Source organism: Alternaria arborescens, assembly GCF_004154835.1.
Source record: "Alternaria arborescens strain FERA 675 chromosome Unknown contig_23, whole genome shotgun sequence".
Lineage (NCBI taxonomy): Eukaryota > Fungi > Ascomycota > Dothideomycetes > Pleosporales > Pleosporaceae > Alternaria > Alternaria arborescens.
Window position 1 is genome coordinate 141,172 of NW_021167878.1, and position 18,672 is coordinate 159,843.

The 18,672-nt window shown below is 51.4% G+C and overlaps 7 protein-coding genes across 7 annotated transcripts; 3 read left to right on the top strand and 4 right to left on the bottom strand.

Annotated features, from left to right (window-relative positions):
- Window positions 1-322: 322 nt before the first annotated feature.
- Window positions 323-7,679, top strand: AA0111_g8803 (Myosin type-2 heavy chain 1; the record flags this gene model as incomplete). The annotated part of the gene is made up of 3 exons (XM_028655291.1): window positions 323-1,080; window positions 1,126-7,117; window positions 7,176-7,679. The coding sequence occupies 3 exons, from the start codon at window positions 323-325 to the stop codon at window positions 7,677-7,679; spliced, it is 7,254 nt and encodes a 2,417-aa protein (XP_028503536.1).
- Window positions 7,680-7,729: 50 nt separating this feature from the next.
- On the top strand, window positions 7,730-8,044 carry AA0111_g8804 (hypothetical protein; the record flags this gene model as incomplete). Its single annotated transcript, XM_028655292.1, has 1 exon — window positions 7,730-8,044. One exon carries the CDS (start codon window positions 7,730-7,732, stop codon window positions 8,042-8,044), a length of 315 nt encoding a protein of 104 aa, XP_028503549.1.
- A 497-nt stretch (window positions 8,045-8,541) lies between these two features.
- Window positions 8,542-9,396, bottom strand: AA0111_g8805 (NADH-cytochrome b5 reductase 1; the record flags this gene model as incomplete). The annotated part of the gene is made up of 1 exon (XM_028655293.1): window positions 8,542-9,396. One exon carries the CDS (start codon window positions 9,394-9,396, stop codon window positions 8,542-8,544), a length of 855 nt encoding a protein of 284 aa, XP_028503595.1.
- An 897-nt stretch (window positions 9,397-10,293) lies between these two features.
- AA0111_g8806 (hypothetical protein) lies at window positions 10,294-11,721 on the top strand (the record flags this gene model as incomplete). Its single annotated transcript, XM_028655294.1, has 5 exons — window positions 10,294-10,403; window positions 10,457-10,602; window positions 10,657-10,701; window positions 10,766-11,268; window positions 11,383-11,721. The coding sequence occupies 5 exons, from the start codon at window positions 10,294-10,296 to the stop codon at window positions 11,719-11,721; spliced, it is 1,143 nt and encodes a 380-aa protein (XP_028503538.1).
- Window positions 11,722-11,829: 108 nt separating this feature from the next.
- Window positions 11,830-13,405, bottom strand: AA0111_g8807 (hypothetical protein; the record flags this gene model as incomplete). Its single annotated transcript, XM_028655295.1, has 4 exons — window positions 11,830-12,434; window positions 12,496-13,007; window positions 13,058-13,286; window positions 13,339-13,405. The coding sequence occupies 4 exons, from the start codon at window positions 13,403-13,405 to the stop codon at window positions 11,830-11,832; spliced, it is 1,413 nt and encodes a 470-aa protein (XP_028503539.1).
- A 707-nt stretch (window positions 13,406-14,112) lies between these two features.
- On the bottom strand, window positions 14,113-16,038 carry AA0111_g8808 (hypothetical protein; the record flags this gene model as incomplete). Its single annotated transcript, XM_028655296.1, has 2 exons — window positions 14,113-15,669; window positions 15,718-16,038. The coding sequence occupies 2 exons, from the start codon at window positions 16,036-16,038 to the stop codon at window positions 14,113-14,115; spliced, it is 1,878 nt and encodes a 625-aa protein (XP_028503665.1).
- A 538-nt stretch (window positions 16,039-16,576) lies between these two features.
- Window positions 16,577-18,350, bottom strand: AA0111_g8809 (Dimethyl-sulfide monooxygenase; the record flags this gene model as incomplete). Its single annotated transcript, XM_028655297.1, has 6 exons — window positions 16,577-16,801; window positions 16,850-17,584; window positions 17,631-17,690; window positions 17,741-17,753; window positions 17,802-18,147; window positions 18,248-18,350. The coding sequence occupies 6 exons, from the start codon at window positions 18,348-18,350 to the stop codon at window positions 16,577-16,579; spliced, it is 1,482 nt and encodes a 493-aa protein (XP_028503666.1).
- Between the last annotated feature and the right edge of the window lie 322 nt (window positions 18,351-18,672).

The window sequence follows — 18,672 nt, forward strand, 5'->3', positions numbered from 1 at the left end:
CGATGGAGAAAGTGGGTGGTTCACGAGATAATATCGCGAATCGCGACAGAGCTGCCCGGGCTAATGCAGGCGGCACGTGATAGCGCACCGCAGCCAATCACGTCATGTGTGGCTGTTGCTAGGGGCCGCGGGCGGCTGTCATTGTTTACGTGCAGCGAGTCTGTACCAGGAAACCATCCATAGGGTTTCTTTTGCACCTGCCTGCACCCGCGTCCCCGCATACCACTGTACATACAATGTCAATAGACTAGGCCCAAATGAACCATTCGGATACGACAACATCACCACCCCGGACAGGACGACACCAACATCACCCACCACCATGAGTGCGCCCGGGCCCGCGCCAAATGGCCGCCCCTTCGCCCGCAACTCGCGCAACACTCCCTTTGCCAGGAACACATCGCAGATGGTTTCATCGCCGCTGAATGAGAACGGAGACTCTGGCATGCCAGGCCACCTGCGCAACCGCTCCCTCACAAACCTCACCAGCCCGACCGGGCTGGGCCGCAGCGAATCGCGCCTCCGCTCCAACTCGCACCGCAACAGCACCCCCGTCGGCACCTTTGCCCCGCAGTTCATCTCGGAAGAGGAGAACGAGGCCCCGCGTCTGGGCGGCATTGTAGAGGGCGAGAACGACTTCTCTGGCAAGCGCTATGTCTGGCTCAGAGACCCCACCACCGCCTTCGTCCGCGGATGGGTCGTCGAGGCCCTGCCAGGAGGACGAATTCTAGTCCAATGCGACAATGGCACCCAGCAAGACGTCGAAGCCGATGCCATCGACAAGGTCAATCCCGCCAAATTCGACAAGGCCGACGACATGGCTGAACTTACGCATTTGAACGAGCCCTCAGTCATCCATAATCTCCATATGCGATACCAGGCCGATCTCATATACACCTACTCCGGACTGTTTCTGGTCACCGTGAACCCTTACTGTCCACTGCCCATCTACTCAAGAGAGTACATCAACATGTACCGGGGGCGGAGCAGAGAGGAGACCAAACCGCATATCTTCGCCATGGCTGACCATGCTTTTCGGAACCTCATAGAGGAGGGCACCAACCAGAGCATCCTCGTGACGTGAGTCAGTCCAACTCTAGAACAACTGTAACTGACATTCTATAGCGGAGAATCCGGTGCTGGTAAGACTGAGAATACCAAGAAGGTCATCCAATATCTAGCTGCCGTCGCGAACTCGGATACTCCACGTCCAAAGTCGGGCGGACGCAACCTCTCCAACCTCTCCGAGCAGATCCTACGCGCGAACCCTATCCTCGAAGCCTTTGGTAATGCGCAGACGGTACGGAATAACAACTCGTCTCGTTTTGGAAAGTTCATCAGGATCCAATTCTCCCGCCAAGGTCACATCGCTGGTGCGCACATAGACTGGTATCTATTGGAGAAGTCAAGAGTCGTGCGTCTCAACTCGAACGAGCGTAATTATCATGTTTTCTATCAGCTGCTGCGCGGCGCACAGAGCCAGATGAAGCAGGACTTTTTCTTGGACGGCAAAGACACCGATGACTTTGACTACACCAGGCATGGCAACGATGTAATTTCCGGAGTCGACGACCGTGATGAGTGGAATGGCTTGATTGAGGCCTTCCATGTCATGGGTTTTACCGAGAAGGAGCAATCGGGTATCATAAAAACTATCGCCGCGGTTCTACACTTGGGCAACATCCGAGCCGTCAAGGAGAGCCGACGGGCAGACCAGGCTACACTGAATCTTGCGGCCGAGCAACAAGCTCAGATAGTCGCCCAACTACTCGGCATCCCCGCCGAAGGCTTCATCAAGGCCCTTCTACATCCTCGTGTCAAGGCTGGAAGAGAATGGGTTGAAAAGGTTCAGACACCAGAGCAAGTCAATCTCTCCATTGACGCCCTTGCCAAGGGTATTTATGAGCGGGGTTTTGGCGACCTCGTCGACCGCATCAATCGTCAGCTTGACCAGACTGGTGCTGGCGCAGACGACTCACATTTTATCGGTGTTCTTGATATTGCCGGATTCGAAATTTTTGATGAGAATAGCTTCGAACAACTCTGCATCAACTACACTAACGAGAAGCTGCAACAATTCTTCAATCACCACATGTTCGTCCTGGAACAAGAGGAATACGCACGCGAACAGATAGAATGGAAATTCATCGATTTTGGCCGCGATCTCCAGCCGACAATCGACCTGATTGAGTTGCCAAACCCCATTGGTATCTTCTCCTGCCTGGACGAGGACAGTGTTATGCCCAAAGCGACCGACAAGAGCTTTACAGAGAAGCTGCATTCACTATGGGACCGCAAGAGCACCAAGTACAAGCGCTCAATGCTGACCCAAGGTTTCGTTCTTACACATTACGCTGCCGAAGTAGAGTACTCTACAGAAAACTGGCTAGAAAAGAATAAGGACCCATTGAATGACAACGTCACGCGTCTCTTGGCTAGTTCTACTGACAAGCAAATCGCCAACCTCTTTGTGGATTGTGCTGATCCGGACGATGGCATGGGCGGAACCCGCAGCCGCGTCAAGAAGGGCCTCTTCCGTACTGTCGCTCAGCGCCACAAAGAGCATCTGTCAACGTTGATGACCCAGCTCCATTCCACGCACCCCCATTTCGTCCGATGCATTCTCCCAAATCACAAGAAACGGCCGAAGCAGTTTAGCGCTCCTCTTGTTCTTGACCAACTACGATGCAACGGTGTCCTGGAAGGTATTCGTATCGCACGTACCGGCTTCCCCAACCGACTTCCTTTCGTGGAGTTCCGCCAAAGATACGAGGTGCTTTGTAGAGATCTCCCCAAAGGCTATATCGAAGGGCAAGTGGCGGCGAGCATGATCCTCGAAAAGATCAACCTTGACAGGTCGCTGTACCGTGTCGGAATCACCAAGGTCTTCTTCCGGGCTGGTGTTCTTGCCGAGCTGGAAGATCAACGCGATGCACTCATCCGGGATATCATGATCCGTTTCCAGTCCGTAGCTCGCGGATTTGTTCAACGCCGCCTGGCCAACAAGCGTCTTTATCGAGCCGAAGCCACTCGCATCATCCAGCGTAACTTTCAGGTCTACCTTGATCTACAATCGAACCCATGGTGGAGGCTTTACGCTCGAATGAGGCCCATGCTTGGAGCCACACGTCAAGCAGCAGAGGTCAAGAAGCGCGATGAGATGATCCACCAACTCGAGGCGAAAATGCAACAAGAAGCTGAAGAGAGACAACGGGTCGAAGACGAGCGAAGACGCGCAGAAATGGATATCCAACGCATTCAGCAGACGCTCGAGAGCGAACGTGCGCTTGCGTTGGATAAGGAAGAGATCTTCAAGCGTCTCCAACTTCGTGAAACTGAACTCTCTGAGAAGCTTGCTGGTGCTATCGAAGATCAAGACGAACTCGAAGATCAGTTAGACGCTCTCATGGAAGCAAAGAAGAGGACTGAGGAGGAGGCTGAGCATTTGCGCAAAGAGCTCGAACAAGCTGGGCAGATCATCAGCAAACTTGAGACAGAAACACAGGAGCTAGAGGAGCAGAACGCCCGGCTAGACCAGCAACTCAAGGAGCTTGAAGTTCAGCATTCTCAGCGAAGTCAGGCCGAGGAATCATTGAGTCAGGAGATCAAGATGCTCACGAGCCACCTGAGCTTGAAAGAACGGAAACTTGAGGACCTTCAAGCCAAGCTCCTCAAGACAGATCAAGACCTTGACATTAAGTTGGCGGCTTCCCAGAAGGAGGTACAGGCCGGCAAGAACCAGATCAAAGAACTTCTCGACGAGAACCGGCAGATCCGTCAACAGATAACAGATTTGTCCTCGACGTCTACCAGTTACGAAGATCTCATCAGACGGAAAGAGAGCGAGCTGGCGATCCTAAAGACCGACCTCAAGAACTATGAAAATGACCGCCGGTTGTTTGACGATGAGAAGCGAACCCTGGCGTCCAAGCATGACGATCTTCAAAGCCGCCTTCGAGATGCGAAGGCTGAGCTGGATGCCGTGCGCTCCCAAAAGCAACAATTGGAACGCGAGGCTGCAGACGCAAAACGCCTACTCGAGGAAAAGATTTCCGAGGACAACGAATACACAGAAAGCCGGAAACTGCTGGAAGAGCAAACGAACGCTCTCAAGGCCGAGCTTTTTGCAGTACAAAAGGAGCTCAGTCGGGAAAGGCAATCGCGTGACGATGTCGAGATGCTCGGGGAGCACAAATACGACACGCTCAAGCGTGACTACGATGCGTTGAACGAATCGAAGATCACCATTGAGAAAGAGATGTACGCCCAGCAGGACGTTCTTCGACGAGCTACGGAGAGTCGCACAGCCCATGAGAAGGAGCGCAAGGAATATCAGACTGAACTTCGCACCCTTCGTGAAAAGTACCTGAAGTTGGAGGAAGAGAAGCTGGACGCTGATGCTCAAGCAGAACGTGCGCAGTCAAAACTGGCTACAGAGCGACAAGCCGTACAACAACTTGAGCTGGAGGCAAAGGATCAACAGCTTGATCAACTTGAGGCGGAGCGTGATGACCTAGCTGAGCAAGTTCACAACTTGACGCAGATGCTCGCCGACTCAGACTCGTTCAAGGAGCGCAATGATCAGCAAAAAGAGCGCCTAGAACGTGAGATTGTCACCATCAAAGGAAGACTCACGGCATCCGAGAACGACAACCGGGCACTTCTCAACAAGCTGCAACAAAAGAATTTGGACATCGCGCGAACAAACTCCCGAGCTAGTGACACACATCGTGTAAAACTCACTCAGTTGACTCACGAGAAGTCTAAAGCCGAGGAAGAGAATAAGCGCCTCTTCCGTCAGCTCGAAGACTCGCAGCTCACGATTGCGTCTTTGGAAAAGCAGAAAGAGAAGTTGTCGCTCAGTCTTGAAGACCTCAACCACGAACTTGCAAGGGAGCACAAGACAAGCCGCAATGCGGAGCAGGCCTCGTCCACCATCAATCTACAACTGGCAGACGTCAACCGTCAGCTTGAGACCGAGCGCCAGTTGCGTACACAGGCTCAAGCCAGTGCACGTGCTGTTCAAGCAACGCTTGACAACACAAACACTGAGTTGGAGGAATGCCATCGACAGCTTATGCTCCTTCGCAAGGTCTTTGACCCAGACTCGGCAGATGTTGCGATCACTTACGAAGCCGCTAAGCCTGACATTGTGAAGACCGTGGACATTGCTGAGCGTCTCGAGGCTGCTAACCAAGCCTTGCGCGTAGCATCAGAGCGATACTCGCGTGCTGAGGCTCAACTCGACGAGCTCCGAGAAAGGCACGAGGGCGAGCTTCATGACCTGGATACACGCCACACCAACTCAAAGCGTGCACTGTTGGAGGAGATGAACGGCAACCAAGTCAATCAACGCGGAACACCTACACACAACCGGAAAGACAGCGAGAACAAGCGTCCATTCTCGATCACAAATACTCCCCAAAACCAGCGCCACATCAGCAATGCCACGAACGATTCCGCACGTTCTGATAGGACAGTTGATACTGTCGCTTTCAACAACCGTATGGACATCGCTGCCGAGCTCGAGTTGGTACAAAACCAGTTGCAGATGTCAGAAATGCAAAACAAACACCTTCAAGACCAGCTTGGACGCTCGCCCGTGCGCAACAACGATTGGCAGGAAGATAGCCCGTCTGTCAGAAGGGTGCAGAAGTTGGAGCGTGAGAACTACCGTCTACACGATATGCTGGATGATTCTGCCACCAAGGTTACCTCTCTTGAGCGTAGCCTTCATTCTGGTCAACTCTCGTACCAAGAGGTTCAGACGAAGTCCCATGAGCAACTTTTCGATCTCTTGACCGCGCAAGAGCAGTCACGTAAATCGGTCGTACAAGCCCACAACACCGCTATCAACGAACTCGCCGACGCCAAGACCGCCTTTGACGACATCAAGCAGGCCAAGCTCTCATTGGAGTCTGAACTTCGCGAGATGCATGCCGAGCTCGAAGACATCACTCAGGAACGAGAGCTAGAGCACGCAAATCACAATCAGCTTCTCCAAGAATTTGCCGATCTCCAGATCCGATTGGACAACGAGACATCGGCCTTAGTTGATGTACAGTCAAGCTTAAACTTGTACAAGAGCAGGGCCGACGACTACTTCAGCAAGTTGGAACAAGCAGAGATCTCCGTACTGAGAGCATCCCGTGCAGAGCAATTTGCAAAGTCGCAAGCTCGGGAAGCTGAAGAAACGTGTGCAACGATCATGGCTGAGCGAAAGGAGATGGACGGCATGGTCGAGGACCTGCAGCGAACAGTCCAGCGGTACGACGAACGTGTTGAAGACCTCTCGACAGACTTGGAGACAGCCCTGCAAGCCAAGAAACGACTACAGAATGAGCTTGAAGATTACAGAAGTCAGCACGCCCATGATGTTGAGGACAGCGAAACTTCGCTGGAGCAGACACGAAAGAAGTACCAGTCCGAGTTGGCATCTCTTACCCAGGAAATCGACCAAGAGCGCGAGAATGTCATTCACGTACGCGAAGAGAATGGTCGACTACGGGAAGAGATTGAAGAGTTGAGGAACAAGTGGGATGACGAACTGCTCAACTCGTCAACCTGGGCGAAGGAGAAGAGCCGTCTTGAGATGACGCTGCAAACTATCTCCAACTCGCGCGACGAGGCCGCCAATGCGCACAATGAAGCGCAGTCCAAGATCGTTAGTCTGCTGTCACAAGTCCGTAACCTGCGGACCAACGTCGACGACCTTGCAGCTGAGCGCGATTCTGCCATCGAGGAGAAGAAGCGTCTCGAATCGCGTCTTCAAGAGGCTGCAGACGCCCTCGACGAACTATCTCGCTCAGAATCTCCCGCCATGCGTAATGCGGCTGCTTATGATCGTGACTTACTGGAGCTCAAGTCCGGCTTGGCACAGCAGGAGGACATCACTGCCGCTGCAGTAGGCAAGATGCGTCGCGCAGAGGCCCTTGCTCAAGAATTGCAAAAGGATATCGTAGCTGAACGTGAAGCGAACGTGAAACTTCACAAGGATAAGGCAGCTGTTGAGAAGGGACTGAAGGATCTACAGCTTCGCCTAGTAGATCTTGAGACAAAGGGCTACAGCGGATCAGCTGGCAAGGACGTCCGGTTCCTCCATGGACGTATTCAAGAAGTATGCTGACACTCCCTATGTTAAATTCTTAATTTTCAGCACTAACATCTCTCACCAGCTCGAACAAGCTCTCGAAAACAGCGAATCCACTCGTCTCTCCGAATCTCGTAGCGTCCGAAACGTCGACCGCACGGTAAAGGACCTACAAACACAAATTGAGCGCCGTGACAAGCAAAACGCCCAGGTCATGGACGATCTCAACAAGTCACGCGACAAGATTTCCAACCTCCTCGCCACGATCGACGATCTTCAATCCTCCGACTCGACGAACCAACTCGCCGCTAAGCGTGCCGAACGCGAACTCCGCGAAGAACGAGAAAAGAACCTGCGCCTTGAGCGTGAACTGGAGGGATGGAAGAACCTCGGTGCCCAGCGCCACAGCGCCCTTGGCGTTCCTCGTGCACCAGGCAGTGAAGCAGGCGGTGAAACGCGTTCGCGACGAGGCAGTTCAATCGGCTTGCTGATGGGCGAGATGGGCGAAGTCGGTCCAAATGACAAGGGCAAGTTCGGCAGTCTACGCTCTGGTCTCCGTCGTGTCAGTGGTCAGAAGGGTTTTTTGTAGTAGATGGGGCCTCTGAGGGGAGGGGTGCATGGAGGTCCCGGTATCCAATCATGAAGCTGAGTCCGCCGTTAGAAGAAGAAGAGGACTTTGCAACGAGAGTTGTTGATAGTGAGCATTTTGCACAACGTCCTGTCGTTACTGGAACAGTGGAGTTGGGTGAGCAGGAATTTCATACACTGGCACGGGCTCTTAGTGGGAGGAAAGGCGCAGGAAGCCCGCATGAGCATGATGTTGAAGAGATGGATGTGGAAATTACGGATGACGAGAGTAAGGCTGGGGATGATGGGGATAGTGCTGTGGGTGGTGTCGGTATTAAACGGAAGAGGACTATTCGTGTTGTGATCAGGTCCAGGGCGTTTATATAGGACTGATGGACTTGATACCCCGGGTCCGGTTCTTACTCGCTTCTGTTGTTGTTGTCGTTATTTTTCGCAAGGCGTCTCGGGTCGGGATTATACACCTCTGGACGTTTATACCTTTTGGACGTTGCATTGGGCTTTGGAAGTTTACATATATATATAATAATTGGTGAATTACTTTTCTACTTCAACACAACGATCTCCTGTGAAGGACCGGCCAAACTATAGTAGCGGTACGAGATCTGTGTGATCAAGTGAATAGGTCCCAGGCATCAGCGTATACTGCATATCTTACGAAGGCCACAGTACTTGCCTGAGGCCACGTTTTTAAATCATATCAGCATAGCCAAGGCGGCAGACGGCTATCTTTACAAAGCATCAGACTTGCAGCAATTTCAAACACGAAGCCTGTTCGAGGTACAATTTGGTATATTGTTCCAGCATCAATTCGTGGGTATGTAGATTCCTAGATTATACTTCTGGTAACGTAACAACCCAGACGTCTAGAAGCAGAAGACTTGATCTTCTAGCTTGCTGACTGGCCTTGCCTTGGCGTAGCCCAGACTCTCAGTCGCCTTCTTCATGGCCGCGACCATAGGAGGCGGTCCACAAATGAGGATCTTAACGTCGTTGGCAGGTGCTGGCAGCTTCTCCTTGATCATATCGGCAGTGACGAAGCCGGTACCACCAGTCCAGTTCTCGGGTGGGTTGTTCAGAACGTAGTGGACATTGAATTTGGGATCCTTGGCCGCTAGCGAGTCAAGCTCGTCCTTGAGTAGGATGTCTTCGGGGTTGACGTTGGCGAAAATGAGGTCGACGGCTGTCTTATCACCTGTAGAGCGTCCACGCATGATAGCCTTGGCGACTTGTAGCATAGGCGTAATACCAGTACCACCAGCAATCATACCGAAGTGCCTGACCATGTTGGGTGTGTAGACCATGGCGCCCTTGGGGCCCTTGACTTTGATTGTGTCTCCGATCTTCAAGCCCGCGACGTGCTTGGAGATGTTACCGGTGGGGTATGACTTGATGAGGAGGTCGACATGGCCCTTGTCTTCGTCGGATGTAATGGGAGTGTATGAGCGTACAACTTCTTTCGGCTGACCTTCGATAGTAGCGGCAAGAGAAATGTGCTGGCCAATGGGGAGGCCAAGGATGTCGGTAGGGCGTGGAAGTTCAAGGCGGTAGATGGCGGTATTATGCGAGAGGACTGTCTTCTCTGAAAGCTTGAATTCTTGGAACTCAGTCGGCTTTAGCACCTTGCGGCTTCCACCGCTATTGCTGCTGTACCAGAGGAAGCCACCGATTACAGCGGCGAACGCCACGGCCAAAGGCAGCAGCTCCATGAGGGATGGCATTGTCGGCCTGTACGGGAGATAGGGAAGTTTATAGGAAAAGCAAAAGGTGGGGGAGAGGGATAAGGAAGGAAAGAGGTGGGGAGCTCTGGAGAACTGGCAGAGGCCGACGTGACAATTCCGCGACCACCGACCCTCCCGATTGGTTGATGAGACGAGACTTGGCAGGGTTCACCCGCCGCGCATCGCATCGCATGCGCGCATTAGGGAATCACACCCAGAATGCATGTCTTCTGCCAGAAAATCTACACAACCGCATGTACTTACAAACCTCTACGCACCGTTTACACAGCCCGATCAGTTCCGTCATATACCTGGTCCGCAATCATGCGAGCTTGGACGTCTTGGCTAGTCACATAATGTCGCCCCTGAACTAGAGCTCCAATTATCCTCGGCCTTGGAAGCCAACGACCTAGAAAGCCTCCGAAACGGTTGCATCAATGCTTGCCAAGTCTTTCCCAAAACGGAAACATTATATCTAGAGGGCTCGTGTAGGCATAGCTAACTTTCTATACGATGCGAGAAACATGGGAGCCCAATGCGCTGCACTAGCAACGCGCGTCTGTTAACAATGCTACCCGTCAAAATAGATCACCAAGACCAAGCAACGCCGACGCCAGTGCCATCCAGCGAATCAGTGCTAAGAAGAGCCTGTCCCCGATCCACAAATGAGTTGTAGCAACGCCAAAGAAATCACGACCCAGGCACGACTCGTAATCTATGGCGGTGACATAAGATTTGCAAGGCAGACCTGTCGAGCATTGTTTCATGATGTTCATTAAGACATGTTGTACATCGATTGTATATATGTACGGGAGCGAGGCTATATAGGTGCAGTATATGTATCTGCAGTAGCAACCCCATTCACACCAACCTCGTTCTTCTTCGCAGCCCATCATTATGCGTCTATCCATTCTACTCTCATTAACTATTGCTTCTCTGAGCAGCGCGCTCCCCTTCGTTGAGCAGCCTGTAGATACTTGCTCTAACCCACGTATTAGGAAAGAGTGGTATGTATCTCAAGATACAAGTCTTATCGAGACCTCTGCTGACAGTTCCCCAGGCGCACGCTGAGCCTTTCCGAACAAGATGCCTACATTGATGCTATCAGATGTCTGAAACGTGCGCCTTCCAAGGGCACCGAGATATTCAGCACCTTGAAGACAAGGCACGACGACTTCGTCGCGCTACACATCAACGCCACACGAGGTTGGTCCTATGAGCCATACACCTACCAACATGTCAGCTAATAGCCTTTGTAAGGCGGTCAAGATGCCCCTTCCATCACCAACCCAGATCTTCCACTACGTAAGTGACCATCGCAAAACACACCCGCTATCAACAAGTGCCATACTAATCATCCCGTCTCCAGCCAACATTACGCTCTATGGTGTCCATACGGTTGGTGTCTTCCTTCCGTGGCACCGCTACGCCATCTGGATCTTCGAATCTGTGCTTCGCTCGGAATGCAACTACACTGGCGCACAACCCTATTGGGACTGGACTCTCGACAACGCATCGACGGGCAACGGCTCTATCCTGACCTCACCCGTGTTGGAGGCTTTCGGCGGCAATGGTGTCGAACCATCAGGCTGCATCCAAAGGGGCCCGTTCTCCGGAAATGATTCTCTGAATATCGGGCCTGTCGAGTCAATGGCACAGAATCCGCGCTGCTTGACGCGCGCTGTTGATGTCGATATGTTCGAGAGGGGTGCTAACTGGGATGAAATCTACCCACCGACCATGCAGGCGAAAAATTATTATCAGCTCCAGAACTTTATCGACGGATTGAGTTTTGTCGATGAGGCGGATAAGATACCCACTAGTGCAGGTATCAACCCGCACGGTCTAGGACATATGGGTGTTGGTGGTGATGTATGTATCCCTCCGCTCGCTATTCTCTATGATCTATCTACCCACCTAGGCCACTTCACACTCACACTACTCTCATAAATCTATTCGATATTCTCAGACTGACACGAAACATAGATTAGAGACATCTATTCCTCTCCTAATGATCCACTCTTCTGGCTCCACCATACGCAACTCGACTACATGTGGGCACTCTGGCAGTCTCGCGATCCTGCCCGCCTGGCTGATATCAGCGGCCCAAGAACCATGGAGGGCTTAGGTCCCGGTCGCGATGCTGTTGAGCAGACTACAGTAGACACGCCGGTGTGGATGGGCTTCGTTGGAGACGATGTCAAGGTTGGTGCAATTCTGGACACAATAAATCGAGAGGGTGGAGGTGTGCTGTGCTACAAGTATGAGGACTCACCGTCACTCGCCGGGAGAAACCTTACAACTCCTCGTTTGCGGAAAGCATAAAGCTGGGAACTCTATTTTTATTCTTCTCTCCTCGAGTGACGAAAAAGCTACAGTTTCCATCTTTGTCATCAGCCGGCCTGGCATGCCTTAGTATACCCACTACGGCTATCAACCCAATACACCTTTTGCAGGCTCTTCCACCTCGTGCTGTTCGTAGCTCTCTGACCCACTCTCGACAACCTGCGCCCTTGGTATCTGTCCAGTGCCGAACTCTTTTATGACCAACCATGCTGGCAAGACTGCCACACCCCATAGCGCGAAGTTCCAGTACACAGCTCCAACCTCAGCAAACACCGTCACACTCGTGATTCCGTAACTAACAGCTTGCCAGGCGCTCTCAGTTCCTCTCAACAACGCGGCATAGCGAATGACTTCGGGTTCGTCTACCGCTATCTGGCCTATCATGAAGTATAGGAAGAGATAGTTCATCTGAAAACCTGCGGTCAAGAATATAAAGACGGCAAAAGCGCGGCCGAAGCCAGGCGAGAGCCAGTCGTATGTTGGTTTCGAATCGCGGAACTCAGTGACGAGCACTGTGGCCCAGAGCCACCAGGCGCCTTGCAAAACGACAATGACCCAAAAGGTACTGCGTGCGCGAGTTCGCAGGGGTATCTTGGTGCGGTCGAGGTACTGGCCGAGTATATTCCCTGTCGTCACCGCAATGATACCGGAAAGCAAAGATCCGAGGGCGCGGGCACGAACGGAGAACCATACTGTTTGCGAGTCAGTGATGAACGGCCTTGATACTTCCTAATTATATACACTATTACCTACAGGCAAGATAAGTGAAGAATACTGCTTCAGAAAAGACAGCTTGGCCGATCCAAAGGAGGATGAGCAAGAAGCGCTTGGTGAAGAAGAGCCTGCCAGTTTCCTTGATTTCAAACCAAGGATTCTCCAAGATTGCGAGGCTCACTTTCTTGCCATCTTTTCTCTGAACCTGACTGGGTCGATTCAAGAATAGCCCTACTACCGGACCAATGCACTGCAAAGCGATGAAGATCAAGTACACCGTGTACGTAACTTTACCGGCTTGATCGCGATCTGCATTGAGGCCAAGATTGATTGCCCCTCCAAGAATCTGGCCAGCAAGACGGTATGTGAGCCAATATCCAAGTGCTTTTCCTTTGTTCCAAGGCTCCGGGTATGCAATAGCGATCGCGGCTTCGGCCATCCAAAAGACACCTGCTGAGATACCGCATAGTGAGGAACCAAGATATATAAACCACTCGGTTCCGAAACGGTTGTTCGTGTAAAGCGCTGCTGCGTAAGGAGCGTAGCCGATGCTGTTGCTAATGTCAAAATTGTTGTTCACCCATAAAGTGTCTCTACTTACGTTCCAAATATCAGTGCTCCTTTGATACCGATGTAATGCACCATCACACTACTAAAATAGCAGCTCACAACCATAAGACAGAATGTGAGCGCATTGCCTGCGTTGACAAGGTGTGGCGATTGCGCTCCCCCCGCACCAAGACTATTCATGGCTCCCCAAATACCTGGTGCACTGAAGTTGCAAAGTCCAAGAATAGTCATGTTGAAGAAAGTAGACCGATACCACTTGACTGGTTTCAGTGAGTTGGTGATGTCGGCGTGTTTGGCTTTCTGAGAGCTCACCTGGGTAGTCTCGCTTTTCGACTGCTTCATCGCTGCCATACTCGATGGAGTTCTCTGAGTTTGCCATACTCGTTGCTGCTGTAATACGATGATACTGAACGAATAAAATCCACAGCTCTTTCCAATGTATGTGTCTACCAAGCGATGTATAGATATACCGACTACACGGCACAACATTATCTCGTACTATGTTGCATTAGTACAACTACCCATGTGCGTATACCCTGCACGCACGAAGACCCGAACCCAAACAGACGGAAGGTCTGGTGAGACGCGTCCCAGGATTCCCAAATCATCATGTTAGGCCGTTGAGATAGGCTCCAGACCCAACGAGAAGCACCATCGCATGCTATCCCGGTCTTACTTCGGGCATAGCATATAGCGGCATGATGGTAGGATAGCACGCAATCTTGGAGCTACTTGACGATGCGTTGCGGGACAACTGCTCCAACAGTGGGGAACTGGTGCGTAAGCGCGAAGTAAGGCCTAGTCGACAAGCGTAGAAACCTGATAAGAACAACAGCAGGATCACGCAATCGGCTTCCAGAATTGTGAGCTATAAGCAACAGATTCAGTAATGGAGATGAGTGTGTCCTCTACCGACAGATAGCGTAGGCTGTCTTGAGAACTCGATGCTGTCGTTCCTGACACAGACACAATCATCGTTTGGAGAGTTAGTGGGCCAAGAAGCTTTCTTATCGAATTATTGCGCGAGCAGGGTATCTCAAGATGAGCGGATACAGACTCATTTGATCTAAAACTTGGGACGAGTATCTATAGCTTCTTTTCTGCACCTGGAACATCCCACCAGCGTTCATGCAGATCTCTAAGATCTACTTCTTGGCCAGGAGCCCTAAGATATGAGGTCAAGTCCGTCGAATCGTCTAGCTCTGCTTCAGTGTAACCATTGCCAAAGTAGGCGAAGCGATTGCCCTTATGTTCACGTTCGAACTCGAAGTCTTCCCAACGTGGCTCTCGTCTGGCAATGGTGAAATGCGCAGCTGAACCAGGCCACAAGCCATGGATGCGCTGTCCAGGAACTCCACCGTTATTCCAAGATGAGCAGTTATCAGTCAAGACTGTAGTTGGGAAGAAAGCATCACTATAGTCGATAAAGTCATCTGTCGCCTCCTTAGATGGCACTATAGACTTGTAACCTTGCGATGAAACCTTGCGAAAAACTTGCGCGAAGTATGCAAGCGAAGTCTCCACGCCATGCGGTACTGTACCCGAAGGACCAGTAGCGTGCGGCCCAGCTAGGAAGAATAAATTGGGGAAACCAGGCGCAGCCAGACCAAAATATGTATATGGGAATCCCCATTTACCTCCAGGCTTCCAGGCTTCATGTAGATCTATCCCTCGCGCCTTGATCGAGAATGGTGGAACGAGGTCGGTGTTGGCACCGGTCGCGCAGAATATCGCGTCGAAGTCGAAAGTCCTGCCATCGACCGTTTCGATGCCTCCAGATGTGAAACGCTTGATGGATGTCTTGACAAGCTCCACATTGTCTTCAGTGAGAGACTCCAAGTAGCCAGGGCCTGGTGTGAGTCGCCTACAGTGGGGTGCGAAATCCGGTATTAATCCGTCAAGCAATTCGGGCTTCTTCGCTACGCGCTTTTTCATAACTTCAATGAATTGCTCCCGCATGCCTTGGTTCTCAGTTGTCCCACGGATCATGGCTCGAAATCGTCTCCAGTATCTGTCTTCCATATCTTTCCGGAAGGCTAAATATGTCTCGGAATCTTCCAAAGCTTTGCGCTGCTCCTCGGTGTATGGCTGAGGTTCAAAGGTTCGCTCATCGCCTGCCCACGATGTTGCGATCCACGTTGGGTTGCGAACGAAGTGAGTAACGTGTTTTGCAACGGGCTGCAGATTCGGCACGACCTGTATACCACTTGCTCCATTTCCGATGACAGCGACTTTCTTATCTGTCGGATCAAACGAGACATCCCAGTTCGATGTGTGCCTCAAATGGCCTTGGTAGTCGTTTAGGCCCGGATAATCGGGCAACTTCCACTGGTTAAATCGGCCAATGGCGGTGATGACGAAATCAAAACTGTGCGCTGATGTTGTTCCATCTTTAAGATTGTGTACTGTCACCCGCCAATTGGAATTCGTATCATCCCATTCTGCTTCGTCAACGCGATGCTGAAGCTTGACGTATTTGTAGACGTCGTGTTTCCTAGCCTGGGCCTGCCAATAGTCGCGAATCTCGGCACCTCGTGCAAATATTTCAGACCACTGAGTATTGGGTGAGTATGTCGCTTGGTATACATGGGCTGGAATGTCACATCGCACGCCAGGATAGACATTTTCAAGCCACGTGCCGCTCTGTATGTCGTTAGTTCACTCATGAGATGAATGTCGCAATACACTTACGACATCGTTATTTTTCTCGAAAATGGTCAATTCAATACCCGGTACTTTGGCAGGCAAAAGGATGCCAGCGTTGATACCAGATATGCCAGCACCGATAACTGCGACGCTGACCTTCCTTATATGATCGATGCAGCGGGTCGGATCCAACTTCAACTTCGAAGATGGATATGAGGTTGGCGTGGCAGTCTGAGCTCCAGCCTGTTCGATGCCTCCTGATGGCACGAGGTGTTCCGTAAGCTGTGCTACGCGTCGCGATGGTGTTGATTCTGGTCCAGCAGGGGTTGGCTTGACCCCGTTGGGTAAGACAGGGCTTGGCGCCATCATGTAATCTGCGGGATGTGTTCTTCGCCTCTTCTGTAATGATACTCTCTCACTACACAAAGTTTTCTCCGCATGGCGACTTTAAAGTCCTGATGTAAGCTGTCTCGTTATCGCTAGGTCTCCTGATGAGCCCCGAAGCCGTAAGACGCCGTTAGATTTGCTATCTGTTCCAGTCCCGCAGAGCCGGTTGTGTGGAAGTGTAAGCACGTCTTTTCTCCACTCGTTGTCGGAATCGCGCCGTGTCAATCGCCATGGATGTCGTGATCGCTCCCCTGCGCTGACGCTACATCCTGCCCTTGGAATTGGAGTAGCAGCTAAGAAAACTGAGGTGGGTCCAAGGCTATACAGCTTCCGCGGCATTTGTTCCCAGCGCAAGACATGTCCCAAGATTATGGTGTGTTGTGACACACATTCTAAAGCTGTCGCGTATATCTGTGGTGTGCAGTACTTATTGACGCGAAACTAGAAAACTTCTGACAGAACTCTTCTTTTTTTCGGAACCTTTACATGGATACGATGTGTAGATGGCATTGGACTTTTACTCTGGAATAATATGGTCTTTAGCATCAACTCCAGCTTTCCAGCGATACGTCGATGCCACGTGCTCTTCGAGCGGTCCCTTCTGTCCCTTCTTCGCGTAGAAATTTTCCCGATAAGTGCCACCGGGCACAGCGTAGTCATCCCAGAATAACCCACGCTTTTTGAGCTCTGGAAGTAACAACTCAATGACGTCCTTGAAGGACTGTGGGAAGAGGGCGTACGCCTGTGTCCATCAGTATCAATTATGAAATGGGAATCGGACATAACTCACCACGTTGAAACCGTCGATGTCAGCTTCGTCAATCCAAATTTGCAGTCCATCTGCCACCTGCGATGGTGTACCAACAAGAATAGGTCCATTTCCGCCGATGCTCACGTGTTCCGCGACTGTGTGTTTTGTCCATTTCGAGGTTCCAGGAGAAAAGCGAGCATAGCCCTCGACAGTAGACCGCACAGCATTGCTCTCCACGTGTCGCAGTTCCTCATCGTCTCCATACTTCCCAAGGTCAATCCCAGTCCAACCACAAAACAGCGCCAGCGCACCGTCCAAAGACGCATATTTTCGATAATCTGCAAGCTTGGTCTGGGCCTCCTCTTCGGTGCGACCGATGATAGGAGTTACAAGAGCAAGGAATTTAATGTTCTTTCCATCCCGACCGAATTGTGATGAAGCAATCTGTCGGATCTCTGCGACATTCTTTGCGCAGACCTCCGGCGCATGAGCGGAAACAAAGATTGCTTCTGCATTCTGAGCTGCAAAGCTCTTACCTGCTTTCGATGCACCCGCCTGGAGAATCAGAGGTGTGCGTTGTGGGCTAGGTTGGCAAATATGAGGGCCGGGCACACTGAAATACTTCCCTTCGTGGTTGATCTCGCGCACTCGATCAGGCACCGTATATACGCCCTTCTTCCGATCCAAAACAACTGCATCGTCTCTCCAAGATGATTCCAGGAGCTTGTACATGACTTTTACGTATTCCTCAGCCTGGGCGTAGCGCTCGTCGTGCTGAGTATTGTCAGCAGCATGTCTAGAATCGAGCTACGGTACCAACCGGTAATTGCTCTCTCATACCCATATTACGTGCGGCGGAGTCAAGATAGCTTGTCACGATCTGTAAGTACTGTCAATTATGAACTCGCCAAGAAAGCAAGTTTTCCTTACATTCCAACCGAGTCTAGACAATGTCAGTTCGTAGAGAGGACCGGAATCGTAGCTGTCTTACCTCCCCTTGGAAAGATGATCGATAGTCGATAGCCTCCGAGCAAGATGATACGGCTGTTCATATGTTGTCGAAACAGTCACACCGAATCCAATGCTCTTGGTCACTGCAGCCATTGCGCTTACAACAGCCAAAGGCTCGTTGACTGGCCATTGTGCTCCTGATATTTTTGCAGCATCAAGATTGCCGTTGTAAACATCATATCCACCAAGCACGTCGGCCACAAAGATGCCATGGATTTTGGCTTTCTCGAGCAGCTTCGCAAGCTCTACCCAGTGTTCGACATCGTTGAACTCATGCGAATGATCGTCAGGGTGTCTCCACAAGCCTGGCGACTGATGGCCACTACCTATTCGGGATTACTTGTCAGCCAGTGACGAGGTTTGATCAATTGAACTGCTATTGACACGGGACTATTGGCTTCCTGAGGGGTTGTCACGTGGACTTACACATCTCAACGAAGGCATTGATGATTAGCTTCTTGCCCACACCAATCTTCGGCTTTGCATTTTTCGCATCCCCATTGCCATTTTCTCGAACTCTTTTTGCCATGTTCGCTATAGATTGTATCTTCGCGTTGTATCGAATGGCGTCGTGCGGAAGAAGTGTCGTGGTTCTGAGAGGCGATGATGTGCTTTGAACGATTTCAAACGTGATCGCTTATCTGCGGGATGTCATCATACCATACCCGAAGTACTATACTCACTACATATTTATCTCCGATGTAGGGCCTTCTGTCTATGCTCCGCACGACTACAGTACGCTACGGTATGTTGGGGCGGTAGACTTGGGAACTAGCCGACCACTTGTATTGTGCCATCCGAACCCACAATGGCGACTGGCATTGCTCCGCCTTACACAACAAGCGCGGAGT